The 12,429-nt window shown below is 48.8% G+C and overlaps 1 protein-coding gene across 1 annotated transcript in view; it reads right to left on the bottom strand.

Moving 5' to 3' along the window:
* The window catches only part of cadm4 (cell adhesion molecule 4), a 114,958-nt gene extending 103,795 nt beyond the window's left edge, over positions 1-11,163 (bottom strand). The window contains exon 1 of the mRNA XM_088307313.1: positions 10,712-11,163. Coding sequence (XP_088163439.1) covers positions 10,712-10,784 — 73 coding nt within the window. The 5' untranslated portion in view covers positions 10,785-11,163. The remainder of the gene's footprint in view (positions 1-10,711) is intronic.
* Between the last annotated feature and the right edge of the window lie 1,266 nt (positions 11,164-12,429).

Here is a 12,429-nt window from a genome sequence, read left to right on the forward strand (position 1 = left end):
ATGATACAGAGCGCACCGGATGCCCTTGGACGGAAGCTTGACTGCAGAACCCCACCGGTCCCTGCAGGGGCACCGCCGCCCCCCCCCCTTCCCCCCGCCAAGCACAGCTCCGTCGGCCAACGTGTCCTCGGCAACCGAGGCCTCGCGGCAAACTGCGCTGACGGCGTCAAAGCGCTTCAGTCTCCGCAGAGCGACTTCTGGCGATTAGGAGCCGTGACGGATGGACCTTTGGCGCTGGCGACGTGGCCGTGCGCGACTCCGGTCCGAGACGTTCAATCCACGCGGGAGCCACTCTGAGTGCAAACCAGTCCCCGCGAAAAAAAGCCACGTCGCAATTTAGCGCCACACGACGGCGCCCAATATCAATATTGTGGCAATTTCATGTCCACGCTTCTGGACTTTCTTCGGATTATGTCTTGGCGTTGACGCGGCGTTTCTTGCCAACCAATCAAAATGTTTATTAGGTCGCATTTGTAACGATTGGTCGCTCATTTTGTCTCGATAAAGTGTAAACATGCGTCGGATCAGCGGCTCGCGTGTCGCCATCCATCGTCTTCGCGGGCATCGGATGGCGGTCGCACCGTGGACCGCCACTACAAAAATTGCCACCAAAACGTTCAGTTTGCTGAGCGATGAGAAGTCGAAAGAAAACAAGATTTGGATTTCACTGCTCAAAATGTTTTGGGTTTTTTTTTATGAGCTCCTCAGAAAATGAATTTCCCAATGCGCACTTGTTTTTGGTCGTCCGCGTAAGGATTAAATGAATTCAGGTCGAATGACGACGAAAATTGCAAGCTTTTAGAGGTCAAAGTTCACAAGTGAAAATGTTTCCAAAAGCTAAAAAGGGTCAAAAGATTCCCCCCCCCCCAAAAAAAAAAATTGGGAAATGGGCATCAAAAATCCATCAAGTTGTCTTGGATTCAAATTTGCACTTATGGACATGTGCACGTGCACGTGCACGTACGTGGTGGAAAGCTTGCGACACATGACCCCCCCCCCCCCCCCCCCCCCCCCCAAAGTAGGTCCAAAAAGCCGAGTGAGCCGCCGCAGTCGCCTGAAGGCGCTTGTGCTTCGTGTCCAAACGCTGTCAATTTGTCCGTCTGCGCTCGCGGCCGCGTCGTTTCTTTGCCGCCGTCAATCGACGACCTCATGAATTCTCAATTGGAAAAAAAAAAGAAAGAAAGAAAGACCGTGCAGTCAATCTGCAGTCAGGAGACGACACATTTTCCTTTTCAGCTTCTTCCGTCGGCGCTTTGGGCCTTTGATAACTGACAACTTTTTGGTTGGGTTTTTTTTTTATTTCTGCCCGGATTGTTTTGCTGCCCCGCTAATTAATTGTCTCTAATTAACGATTGTTTGCGGTCGACTACTGAAGCGGATGAAAGAGCATTTCTCTCCGTGCCTGCAGAAAAGCGCAAGAAAGTCGAGCCAACGCTTTCGTCCTCACAAAATGCAAGTTGAGGAATTTCTTTTGATGGAGACGAAGCGTGAAACGATTTCACACCTCATGGAAACCATCGTCGCTCCCGTTTTAAGCGCTTCTGAAAGGAGAAGGACGCGACGCCGCGCTCAGTCGGCACCTTCAAAGCCGACCGACGCAAACATAAACCCACGTTACAAACTCAATGAAATCGGAATCAAGGATTTCAATTGTCTTCATTTCTTTGTTTTTGTCTTTTGCTTGACTGCCAAGCTTCAAATCAACGTCATTTCTTTCTCTTTTTTTTTTTTCCGGACCAATCAAGTTGCGACGTTCATTTGTGTCGACAGCAGAAGGTGACGCGAGCCAAAATGGCGCTCTTGCGTCGAGGAACATTTATTTTGGCTGCCGGAATGTGAAAAAGAAAATACTTCACTTGCAACTATCTGTATTTTTTTCATCCGGCAAAATTGTGACAAGAGAATTTTACTCACAGTAAAGTTGATCAATTATTCCGCTAGTTTCATTTGCAATCACGTGAAAGCGTTTGCAACACAAAAAAAGTCAAACGCGTTTTTTGATTTTTCCAAAGAGAGCTGCCATCCTTTTCATTTGAAGAAATGAACTTGAGTCACTCTTGGAGCTCAAAGTGTTGTTTGAAACGACACGGCGATAAGAACCTGATCACACTTAAGCAAAGAAGAGAAACAAAAAAAAAAATCCCAGTCGGCGATATCGGCGCATCGTCTTCGTCACGCGCGACGATGGCTCAAATGAATTCGCCACTCAAGGCAAAGACGCAGACGAGCATTTCGCGCACACACAAAACTCTTCCGAGACCTTTTTGTCGTTGTTGCGCTCGCCTCGCTCGCTCGTGAGAAAAAAAAATTGCATCTGATTTCCCTGAAGATGGCACTCAGCTACGACTGGCAATTGCCAGCCGGCGACAATCTCATCAAAGCCAAATTATGAACGCCAATGACACTGGGAAGGATGATTTTTTTTTTTTTTTTTTTTTATGTGGCAAACGTACGAATCGCTCTCAAGGCAACACGAGCGACGTGACGTCACGGCGGCGGGCGGGAACTTGACGCCTGTCTGTTCGTGTGTACGTGTGTGTGAGGACGCCTGTGAAGCCCCACCCACTTGTTATAAATTAGAGTTGCCCAATATACGGCCCGGGGGCCATTTGCGGCCCGCTGGACATCTGTCTAGCAACTCAGTATATCTAAAAAAAAAAAAAGGCTTTCAAAGCAGTTGTGGGGGACAACGACACCCGCCGGTTCAAGTGGAACGCTTGAGAAAGTCCAAAAGATTCCGTGCGGTCGTCCGCAAGCACGCATTTCTAGTTGCTAAAGCTAAATACGACAACGGTCGTTTGCTTTTGCGACCTCATCCGTCACGAGCGTCCGCGATGCTCTCCAGTTCCCCCCCCCCCCCCTCACTTCATCTTCATCACCATCCATCCAGCTGCCGCCCACTCCTTCCATTCCGCACTTTTATTTTCCCTCTCCTGCTTTTTTTTTCCCTTCATCTGACAGCCCAAATGGCGCCATTGTTCACTCGTTTGTTGGATTCCCCTCCTGAGCTTTTGCACGTTTGCGCTTCAGTGGTCTGCGACGTCTGCCCCTTGGCGACTCTCAATTGCCCCCCTCCTTGCTTGGCTCTTTCATACACCGTCCAGCCGGCCGGCTGTGACCTCATCAGTCCCCGGCCGGTCCAGGCTATCTGCCCGCTCGCTCTTCATCAGCCGGGCCCGACTGGACTCGCAGACCTTCCTTCCAGAGGGCGACGAGAGAAATTGGCGCCACTTCCTGATCTGGGATGAGGACCTCGTTACAACTCCACCTCTTCATTCCAGTTGACTGGAAGCGTACACAGATCGCAAGCCTTCAATTTTGCCGACTTGGCCTTTTCAGCCCAATCAGCCGCTCTTGTTCAATGGCCGCATCTGCAGTCGGGGTGGGGGGGGGGGGGGGGGGGGGGGGGGGCTAATCACGCAGGGCGGCTGTCTCACCGTGTTGGCGACGCGCCCGACAGCGGATGCTCAGACAGGTGTCACGAGAGTGAAGGCGGCTGTTAAACAAGCATCCCGACCGGGCGGGGGGGGGGGGGGGGGGGCAAATGTTTACGCAAGTCGTCATGGAAACGCTCGGCTTGCGTGCTGACGCTTCCAGTTTTAGACGCCACACGTTATGTTTTGAGATTTTGCGATGATGACAGAAGACCAAGCAAATGGATTTTGAGCTCCGTCCAGCCTTAACCACAAAATATTTCACAAGTGAGGCAAATCAAAATGGGGCTTATTTGCACAATGCAAGCATCTTTGGTGAAAAAGATTCTGCTTATGCAAAAAAAAAAAGAAAAAAGTGACTAAAGGGTAAAGTAGGCCAAAGTGACTCAGCGTTTGTAAAGTAGCTCCTCTCGGTTTGCAGCTGTGTTGCTCGTTTAAACTGCGCACATCAAAATTCGACCTTCAGAAGAAGCTGAATAAAGGATTTGAAAAAAGTAAATAAAAAAGACAGATATCTAATTCATAAATCAAATTTCATTTCTATTTTGCGACCTAAAATAATGACAAACATTTTGATTCTTCATTTTTAGGATAACGATAACTTGGCGACAACTTGATGACGATTTCTGTCTTTCAACTTGATGGGAAGAGACTCCCCTCCCAAACATCATTTTGCTTTTTTTTTTATCCTTCTGCTAAGCAAAAAGCGACCCACGCTGTCTGCGCATTTAAGGAAAACAATTCGGACATTTTTTTTTTTTTTTTTGAGGCTAGTCCGATCACATTTAAGACGGCACACTCATTAAATAAAACGAAAAAGAGCGGGTGATACCGATCCAAACTTGCAACAGAATATTTCAGGAAATTAAGACCTACGCTCATCCCTCGACATTTTGTGGATGATTGGAAATGTTGAACGTTTGGGATCATTTCATTCTTCAAAGTCAAAGTACAACGGACTTAAGTGCGACAAATCCAACGGCTACGCTAACGCTAACATTTTGAGCTCATTGAATAAATCAGCGGCAGCTCGACAAATTGGCGCTTCGGATCGAGGGAGGACGGAAAACAGCCGCTGGTCGTCTTTCAGCCGCTGGTCGTCTTTCATTTGATTTAAGGAACAAAGCGGAAGACGAGCGCATTCGTTAAGATGACGACGACATTTCAAGCGCAAATTTTTGTTCCGTCCATTCTGCAACGCTCAGCAGGGAAGAGCGCGCACAACATTCAGCGTCACAGATACTACACGGAATACGACGAGTACGGCCACAAAAATAGAACCGACGCCTCACGTGCAGACGCGGTGAGGCGGTATTAACTTGGAATTTGAAAAGCTGTTAGGTTGACGTCAAAATAAATACTCTGTGGCTACTTTTCAGATTTCGGCTCTCATCTGGCAGCACCACGTAGACGTCACGATAACCAGAGAACGGCAAAGTGCTTGACAATGTGAGCGTTGCTGCGAAACCGGCGAGAGAGCAGACGGCGAAGCTCAAACGTGGACGTCATGGCAACCCATCGGAATGCTCGCCCCGAGTGGAATCAGGCTTCTGGATCCCATGTTCATCTCGGACGGACCTCAAACGTCACTCCGTGTTGACCTTCACATGAAGACGCTGTGAAGCGAAGGGATTACATGTGGACCCCCGCCCCCCCCCCGACCCTGATAAAGACGACGCCGCGTGACCACTTGGAGGAAAGCGGAGCAAGGAAAGCAGCTGCAAGGACGAGACCCCAAAAAAAAAGGCCACTTGGTCAACCGAGTCCACGTCTTTGCCGTCGTTCTCGGCAAAAAGTGAGCGGGAAACTTAGAGGGCGCGAGGAAGCCATTTTGTGAGCGGCGAGCGGCACGCAAGCGGACGACATCTGTCAGCGTTGGAATGAGCGCCAGCCGCCCCCCGTCGGGGGAATCGTAATGGCGAGGTGATGAGGTGGCGGCCGTAAACGCACGTCCACGTTAGCGGCGACTCGATTAGCTTCGCAACGTTTGGCCGACGTGCAAATAACGGAGACGGAGGGCTTCCATTAGCCGCCCGTGCGCACGTCAATCACGCCATCTCACCTCGTCTGTTGGCCACGAGGAGCCCATTCGTATCACGTGACCTGCCGAGACGGCCCTCCATTAGTCACGCCTCTTTGCGGTCAAAATAAATAAATCAATAAAATCTTTGAGAAGTGATCCAGGGTAGCCGCCGCCTAAATTTCATTTGCTCAATGAAACTTGATTGTAAAGAAATGAAGAATGAAGCGGAATTAAAGAGAATGTAACGAAGGAAACCAGTATTAGGAAGTGCAATTCCAGTGTTTCACCTTTAAGGGGCGTGGCCTGAGTCACTCTTGTGGGTTGGACCGTTTCGGCCTTCCGCATGTGAAAACACAAAGTTTGCAAAACGTTTTTTTGCGAATCGCCGTTGCCATGGAAACGGCTCACATTTGTGCGTTTGAATTCTCATCTGAAAGGGCATCGGTGGCTGCGGCTCACCTGAGGAAGCATCACTTTATCATTTTTCTCTTTTTCATTTCACACAAAGCGCAAAAAAAATCTGCAGCCTTTTTGGGGGCGGGGCTTCTTGACGTTAAAATGTTTACATCGCCAATAATAAAAGTGATCAGCACTCTACATTGGACTTGTTGTGAAACCTCCAAAGTGGAACACAACCTACCGTTTGGACCAATCCATGACTCCGTTTGCATGTGATTTCCATTTTAGATGGCAACAAGCGCTCACGCGAAGTGGAAGCCGTGCAAATTAGAGCAGGTGAAGTCAATTTGCATAACGTGGTTGGAATGAGCACAAACTTTTTTTTTTCATTTCACACTGGCACAGACGGCTTTTCGTCCAAACATCCCGAATGGCGATGCCCTCGCACACGATGACAATTGGACGAGCGCTCCAAAAACAATTAGCAATCGTATCGGACGCTACGGGGCAGATTAGGAGCCAATCCCAGAAAAACACCTCAGCGCCACTAAACACCGCCGTGAGGAACTTGAGCCTCGTCTGAGTAATCCAGCCAGAAAATCCTCCGGGGGAATAAAAGCCATCCCACAATGAGCTGCGACACTCCCTCGGTCAAGACTCGCAAAATGCGCCAATTTGCCTTTTCGGACGAAGCTTTGAAACTGCGAGTCATCGACTGACACGCCCACAAGCATTTTCAACATTTAACCGACTTTCTGCTTCTATTTGAACTCATCGTGCCAAGACCCAACCACATTTCTTGAAGATGACAAGGATCGTAACTATTAAGCAGTTTTCATATTTTCGATTGTATGCCGAGAGAGGAAATCATGTCGGAAAAACACCACCTAATAATATAATCGGTCATGAAGTCGCGAAGGAAAAATCTCTTTGAACGCACTGCACGGCACAGAAATACACACTTTCAATCTTTCACATTGGGTAAGAATTTGTTCTTTTTTTTTATTCTTTTAATCCCAGCAGAGAAGAATCTGGAGAGGAAAATTGACTCTTAACAAAACTCATAGAACCCATCTCTCAAGATCTTTGACATCCGAGAGACAAAAATCCTCCTCAAAACACGACAGCATCGTCAGGATAATCGTTCTTTGCTCGCTACTCCGCTAAAGAAAAGAAGACAATTGCGTATTCCTCTCAAGTCCCGGCCGGCGTCCAGTCGAGCAAGCGGAGAAGCCGCGCTCGTTCTAATTAAATTGTTGACAAGTTTATTTGTGGGGGAATTCTCCCTTCAAGCTTTGGATCAAAGGATAAAGCTTGAATGGAGCCGCAGTGCGCTGGAACAAAAGGCAGCGAGCGGCGAGGTAGCGGCAAAGCCAAGCGAAGGTCATTCGGAAGTCCGCCGATGCGATCTGACGAGCGTCGACGGCGGCGCGGCGCCTCGGACAAACGTTGCCGTGAGCGCTCCTCCGCGACGCCGAAGGAAACGCACGCAAGCGTCTTCCTCAACATGCCGCATTCGCTCAAATCATGGCTGAGTCGCGCAGAAACAAATCAAGGTCCCGTAAGATCGCTGTTGCGAACCAAAACAGCAGCACTCAAGCAGGGTAGAGGTCGGGAGTGAAAATGATTCGGGAAGTGACCTGAATCGAAAAAGATGAAAATGTCCTCGTCTCCCATCTGCGGTTGAGTAAGCAAATGCATTTTTCCATATTTTTGCATGATCATGAGCACGGAAGGGCACTCGGCTTTGCCGCCCGACGGAATTGCTATTCAAATGGCATCACACGGACAGAAAAGTGCCCGAGCGAGGTCCGACGATAACGACGCAAAGCGGATGCTTTGCATTGCGAGCATTCAAGCAAACAAATTTCGTGCGGCCGGCGATGAGCCAGGTGCGAATGGAGCCTCCAAATGGCGGCCAATACAGATGAGGATGTTTGGGGCGTGAGCTCAGGAGGCATTTGATGTGCAAAATGTCGGCGTGTGCGCTTTCCACACGCCGGCACGTTGCAGCGCTGTCGCCGTTTCCGCCACCAAACTTTCTCCCGCCGTTCGACATCCATTAAAAATGACACATCGGACGACTGTATGCTTCCAAAGCAAACATGGCGCATCAGCGTATAGCAAATGTTTTGAAATGTAGCTGCTTTTGCACTCAGTGCCATGTCAACGTCATTTTTTTGCGGCATACGGGGGCCAAGAAACGTCATTTGGGGAGCTTCCTTTCGACAAAAGTAGTGCATTGCCACCATCCCTCGTGACGTGCGGCTATTCGTGGGAACGATCCAGTGCAAAAAGTGAAAAGGAGCCAATAATTGACGCTCGTTATAAATTAAATAAATTTGGGGTTGTCTTTAACCACACAAAAAAAAAATCTTTTTCAACTAGTTGAAAATAAATATTTTTTGGAACATTTATTGCTGAAAAAAATGCATGCTGAAGCTTCTGAGGAGAAGTCACTTCTATTGCGTGCGCATTTTCGCCATTCGCAGCTGGAACAGATGCCAACGATTGCTTGGAAATGGCTCTGAATCTTCACCCAGTCAACAAAACGACGCATTTGCTCGCAGCAAAAGATTTACTTGGCACTTTAATTTCACACTTGATGGCTAGCGAGACACTCGGGAGACCAAATTATTTGTACACAAGCAATTAAAAAATGCATTTCCATAATGCGGGATGGCCCCTCAAGCGCCGTTGTTACGGGACTTGCTTCTTTGGATGCGCCAAACTAAAAGCAAATCTTTTTATGCGTATCTTTGAAGAAAACAAAGACGACCCAACTTGCTCATTTCCTTTCCTTTTCGCTTCCTGCAGGCGTAAAACATGAAGGGCACACGCTCCCGTCCGTCGATGCCGACCCATCCGTGCGTTGGCCTCCTCGCTGCCATAACCGATACGCCCGTCATCTTGTCCTCAAGATTGCTTCTGCCCGTTTCCTCCCATGAATCAAGCCCTTCCCGCACATTATAAATGCATCGGATTCACAAAGAGCGCGGCTTTATGGCTCTTCCGTGACCGTCAACCCAGCACAACCTTTTCATCTCGCCGTCTCTCCTGGACGCTGTCTGACTGAGGCGAGATTGATGAAAGTGATCTGCTAGGAGCACCCCCCCCCAGAGGCGCTGATGCAAAGAAGACGTCGCTGTAAGCGACATGTAAACGGTGACGTGGGCCGCATTTGAATGCAGCGCACCGCCAATTTCATAAAGAGGTGCCCACACACACACGCACACACATTTGGTAGGAAACACAAACGCATGCATATAAATCCTCACTGCATCACTCCTAGGGGCTCACGCACACGCACGCACACGCACACGCACGCACACACATGAGGGGATCAATCAATACACAAGCTATAAAAGGGTGAGCTTGGCATGAGAGCAGCTGATGCGGAAGCCGTGCGGGTCTCCCACCTGCACAACAACAACAACGCAGCAGTGAGACGATAAGCAACCTCACACCTTTAACCAGCCCGGCAGGAGAAAACAAGCAGCAGGGGCAGACATTTTATTTCCGTCGCACTATATTTCCCGCAAATAGCGGCCGTGTGTGTCAGCCACGTCGGAAAAACAAACTATTGCCTCATCGCATCAGGAGAGAAACGTGGCCAAAGGTGTCGCCATCTCCGTGGGCGGCCGCTCTCGGCTCCACGTGGACGGTCAAGCTCGGTTGCGCACCAAAACAGCAGCGCCCACCGAGGCACGGAAACGTCCTCTTGGACGAATCCCGAGCCGACTTCCGGCAGCCTGACTTGCGGTCGCGCCGCAAAGTGGCACCAAAGGAGCGTCGTTCACATATGAAAAATAAACGCGTCCCACAAGTAAATGCCTCCTTCTCCGCCATCAGGCGCAAAAATTTCTCATTCCTTGTCGACGTCAAAGTATTTACTGCTCCTGATTGGCAGCCAACATAGCGGCACTTCATTTTCCCCATCGGGCTTCTTTTTGCTTGTTCGGTCCCGTTTCGAATGATGGCGGTGACATCGCACCGGTGCCCTTTTTGACAAAGTGACGGCTGACAAAAGAAATTCGGAAGCGTTCTCGGCTCATATTCAGACAAAAGCTTCCGAACTCACTGGACGGCGCTTCGCAGTGCAGATGGACAATAACCTGAAAAGCAACCGAATACTTTTTGAAAGCGCCACCAACAAATGTGTAACAAATGCAGAAAAGCACGCGGGAGAAAAATAAACAAATGCTAACCACAAGACATTCGTACGCCAACTTCATGACCGAGCGACCCCAAAACTGCCCCTTTTGTTGCCTTCTTGGCATGGGCGCACCTTCATTAGTTTAAATACATTTGCAGAAAGTTCGCCGTTCAAAAATGTCGCAGGATATGATGTCATGGATTTACGCCCTCTTGTGGTCTGAATGTGTAGCTACTGAGCCGCCACACAAGTCTCCAGAAACGCATTTTGCAAATCGCTACACGCATTTGTGTCTCGTCCACGGCAGGACTGGAGCAAAAGTCACATGCAAGAACGCAGCCAATCAAGAGGCCCAGTGCGCATACAAATCAACGTACACGTTTGTAGATGCTTGGTACACATTTGTGACTCTGCTTACAGGTACGGATTCTTTTGACACCTTTATAAATAGTTTTGCTACAATAATGGGCCCATACTTCTTCTTCACGCGTTCAAGGACTCCAAGAAGTGACACACAAGCAACGCAAAAACAAGTCAAGTGCACTTGCCACTTGCCACTTGACAGCCAGCTCAGGTCGAAGCTTCCGAAACGCAAACTTGCACGCGGAACACAAAAGCAACGCAAAGGCCAATAAAAGCAACGCAAAGCAAAGCAAAGCAAAGCAAAGCAAAGCAAAGCAAAGCAAAGCAGCTTCTCACCGGTGTGCGCCAGGCAAATCACGACGATGGCGACGACGAGGACGCCGTACTTCCACACGGACGCGAGCGCCATGGTCGAGTATTCCTCTCTTCTTCGTCTTCCTCCTCCTCCTCCTCCTCTTCTTCCTCTTTTGCTTCTTTTTCCCGGCGGTGAGTCGTCGTAATTCCTTTTGGCTTTTTGCGCGGCGTTTGCTCGACTCACTCAGTCACTCGCATCGGGAACACGCGCTCGCTCCGGCTGGCCTGGCGCGCACTCGCGAGGTGTGCGTGCGCGCGCGTCCGTGTGCGTCTTTTCTTGCGGTTGCGCACGCCTACGCCCACTTTCTCTCCGCGGGAATGTCAACACGCAAGGAGGGATCGAGTGGGTCGAGCTGACGGCTCGGGCCGGTTTTTCCTGGTGCTGACATTTTATAACATCTGCAGGCGGCGGCGAATAAATGGAATCGGCGCCGTCTCCCTCCCCAAAACGTGATCGATCCCTCAATGATACCGTTACGATGCAAATAAGCAATTGATTCCAATAAAGCGCGCGGTGAGAGAGCGAAACAGATTACGGACGCTAGAGGTTATTTCTCTTTATTTGCTTTCGCAAATGTGCATTAAAAGTGCTGAGGACTTGGGAGAAGTCAACAGTGACGTCATGCTTTAGAGACATTATGCGGTCAGAGACAATTAAGAGCTTCAGCACAAACTGGTGGTCTGCGTCAAAAACAATATTAGCCCTTTGTGGTCTCGAGTTATATATATATGTACATATATATATATATATGTTCTTTTTTGTCTTTTTTTAACCCGCAGTTTTAAACGCAGCATTTTTCAAACTTGTATCTTTGGCGCCCTCCACAGGCAGCATGGTGGATAGCGTCGGGTCTCACTTTCTTTAACTTGTCCTGTAAAAGAATTCTCAATTTACGACTCGGTTTGCGACGTAACCCGAACTTTTGTTTATTCATTTATTTTCCCAAACGTTGCTCCCAACATAAATATAAAAGATAGCACGCCAATGACTCAGTTTGAAGTTTATAGAAATTTATAGAAAACCAAAAATGTTTTTTAATTGAAGAAAAACACTGTTGGTTGGAAACATACAAAGTGTGCCTGAAAATGACAAATTAAATACTAATACTATAAAAAAAAATGAATTAAATACAAACACATTGAAGAGACAATAAGGCACACACGTGGAGAAGACAAGACTCAAGTGGCTGGAGGAAACTGATTTAAGGAACGAGGCTGACAAGAACAGGTGGAAAGTACAAAAACCTAACCGGAGACTGACAGGGAAACAAAAACTAAAAAACACATCAAGACCTTTTTCCCCTCCGATGTCGGCGAGATGATCAAGCAGAACTAAGTTGATTTTCGAGGTCGTAAAATGGAACCTTCCGGAGAGCTCCAAGTGTGAAACATTTTGTTGTCACCACATGAGCAAAAGTAACATCCACTCTCTTATTTCCTCGCTCCCCCAAAAACCATGTCATTCCTTTCCTCCTCGTCAAGCTCTCGGTGAGTGTTTGTTCCCATTTTGGCAGGGAGCTGCCCCCCCCCACCCGAACGGCCTCCCAACAGCAGATGGGTCATTGTCAGAGAGTAATGAGTGGCAAACACCTGCTTGTGCGCGCTTCATTCCCAGCCGTGTGACACAGCATATGCGGCGAGCGCACACAAAACAAAGTGAGCGTGACGGCGGCAGTTTTGGCAGCCCCCCCTCCCCCGTG

Source organism: Idiotropiscis lumnitzeri, chromosome 10 (assembly GCF_059441095.1).
Source record: "Idiotropiscis lumnitzeri isolate Australia: NSW breed Sydney's pygmy pipehorse chromosome 10, RoL_Ilum_1.0, whole genome shotgun sequence".
Classification (NCBI taxonomy): domain Eukaryota; kingdom Metazoa; phylum Chordata; class Actinopteri; order Syngnathiformes; family Syngnathidae; genus Idiotropiscis; species Idiotropiscis lumnitzeri.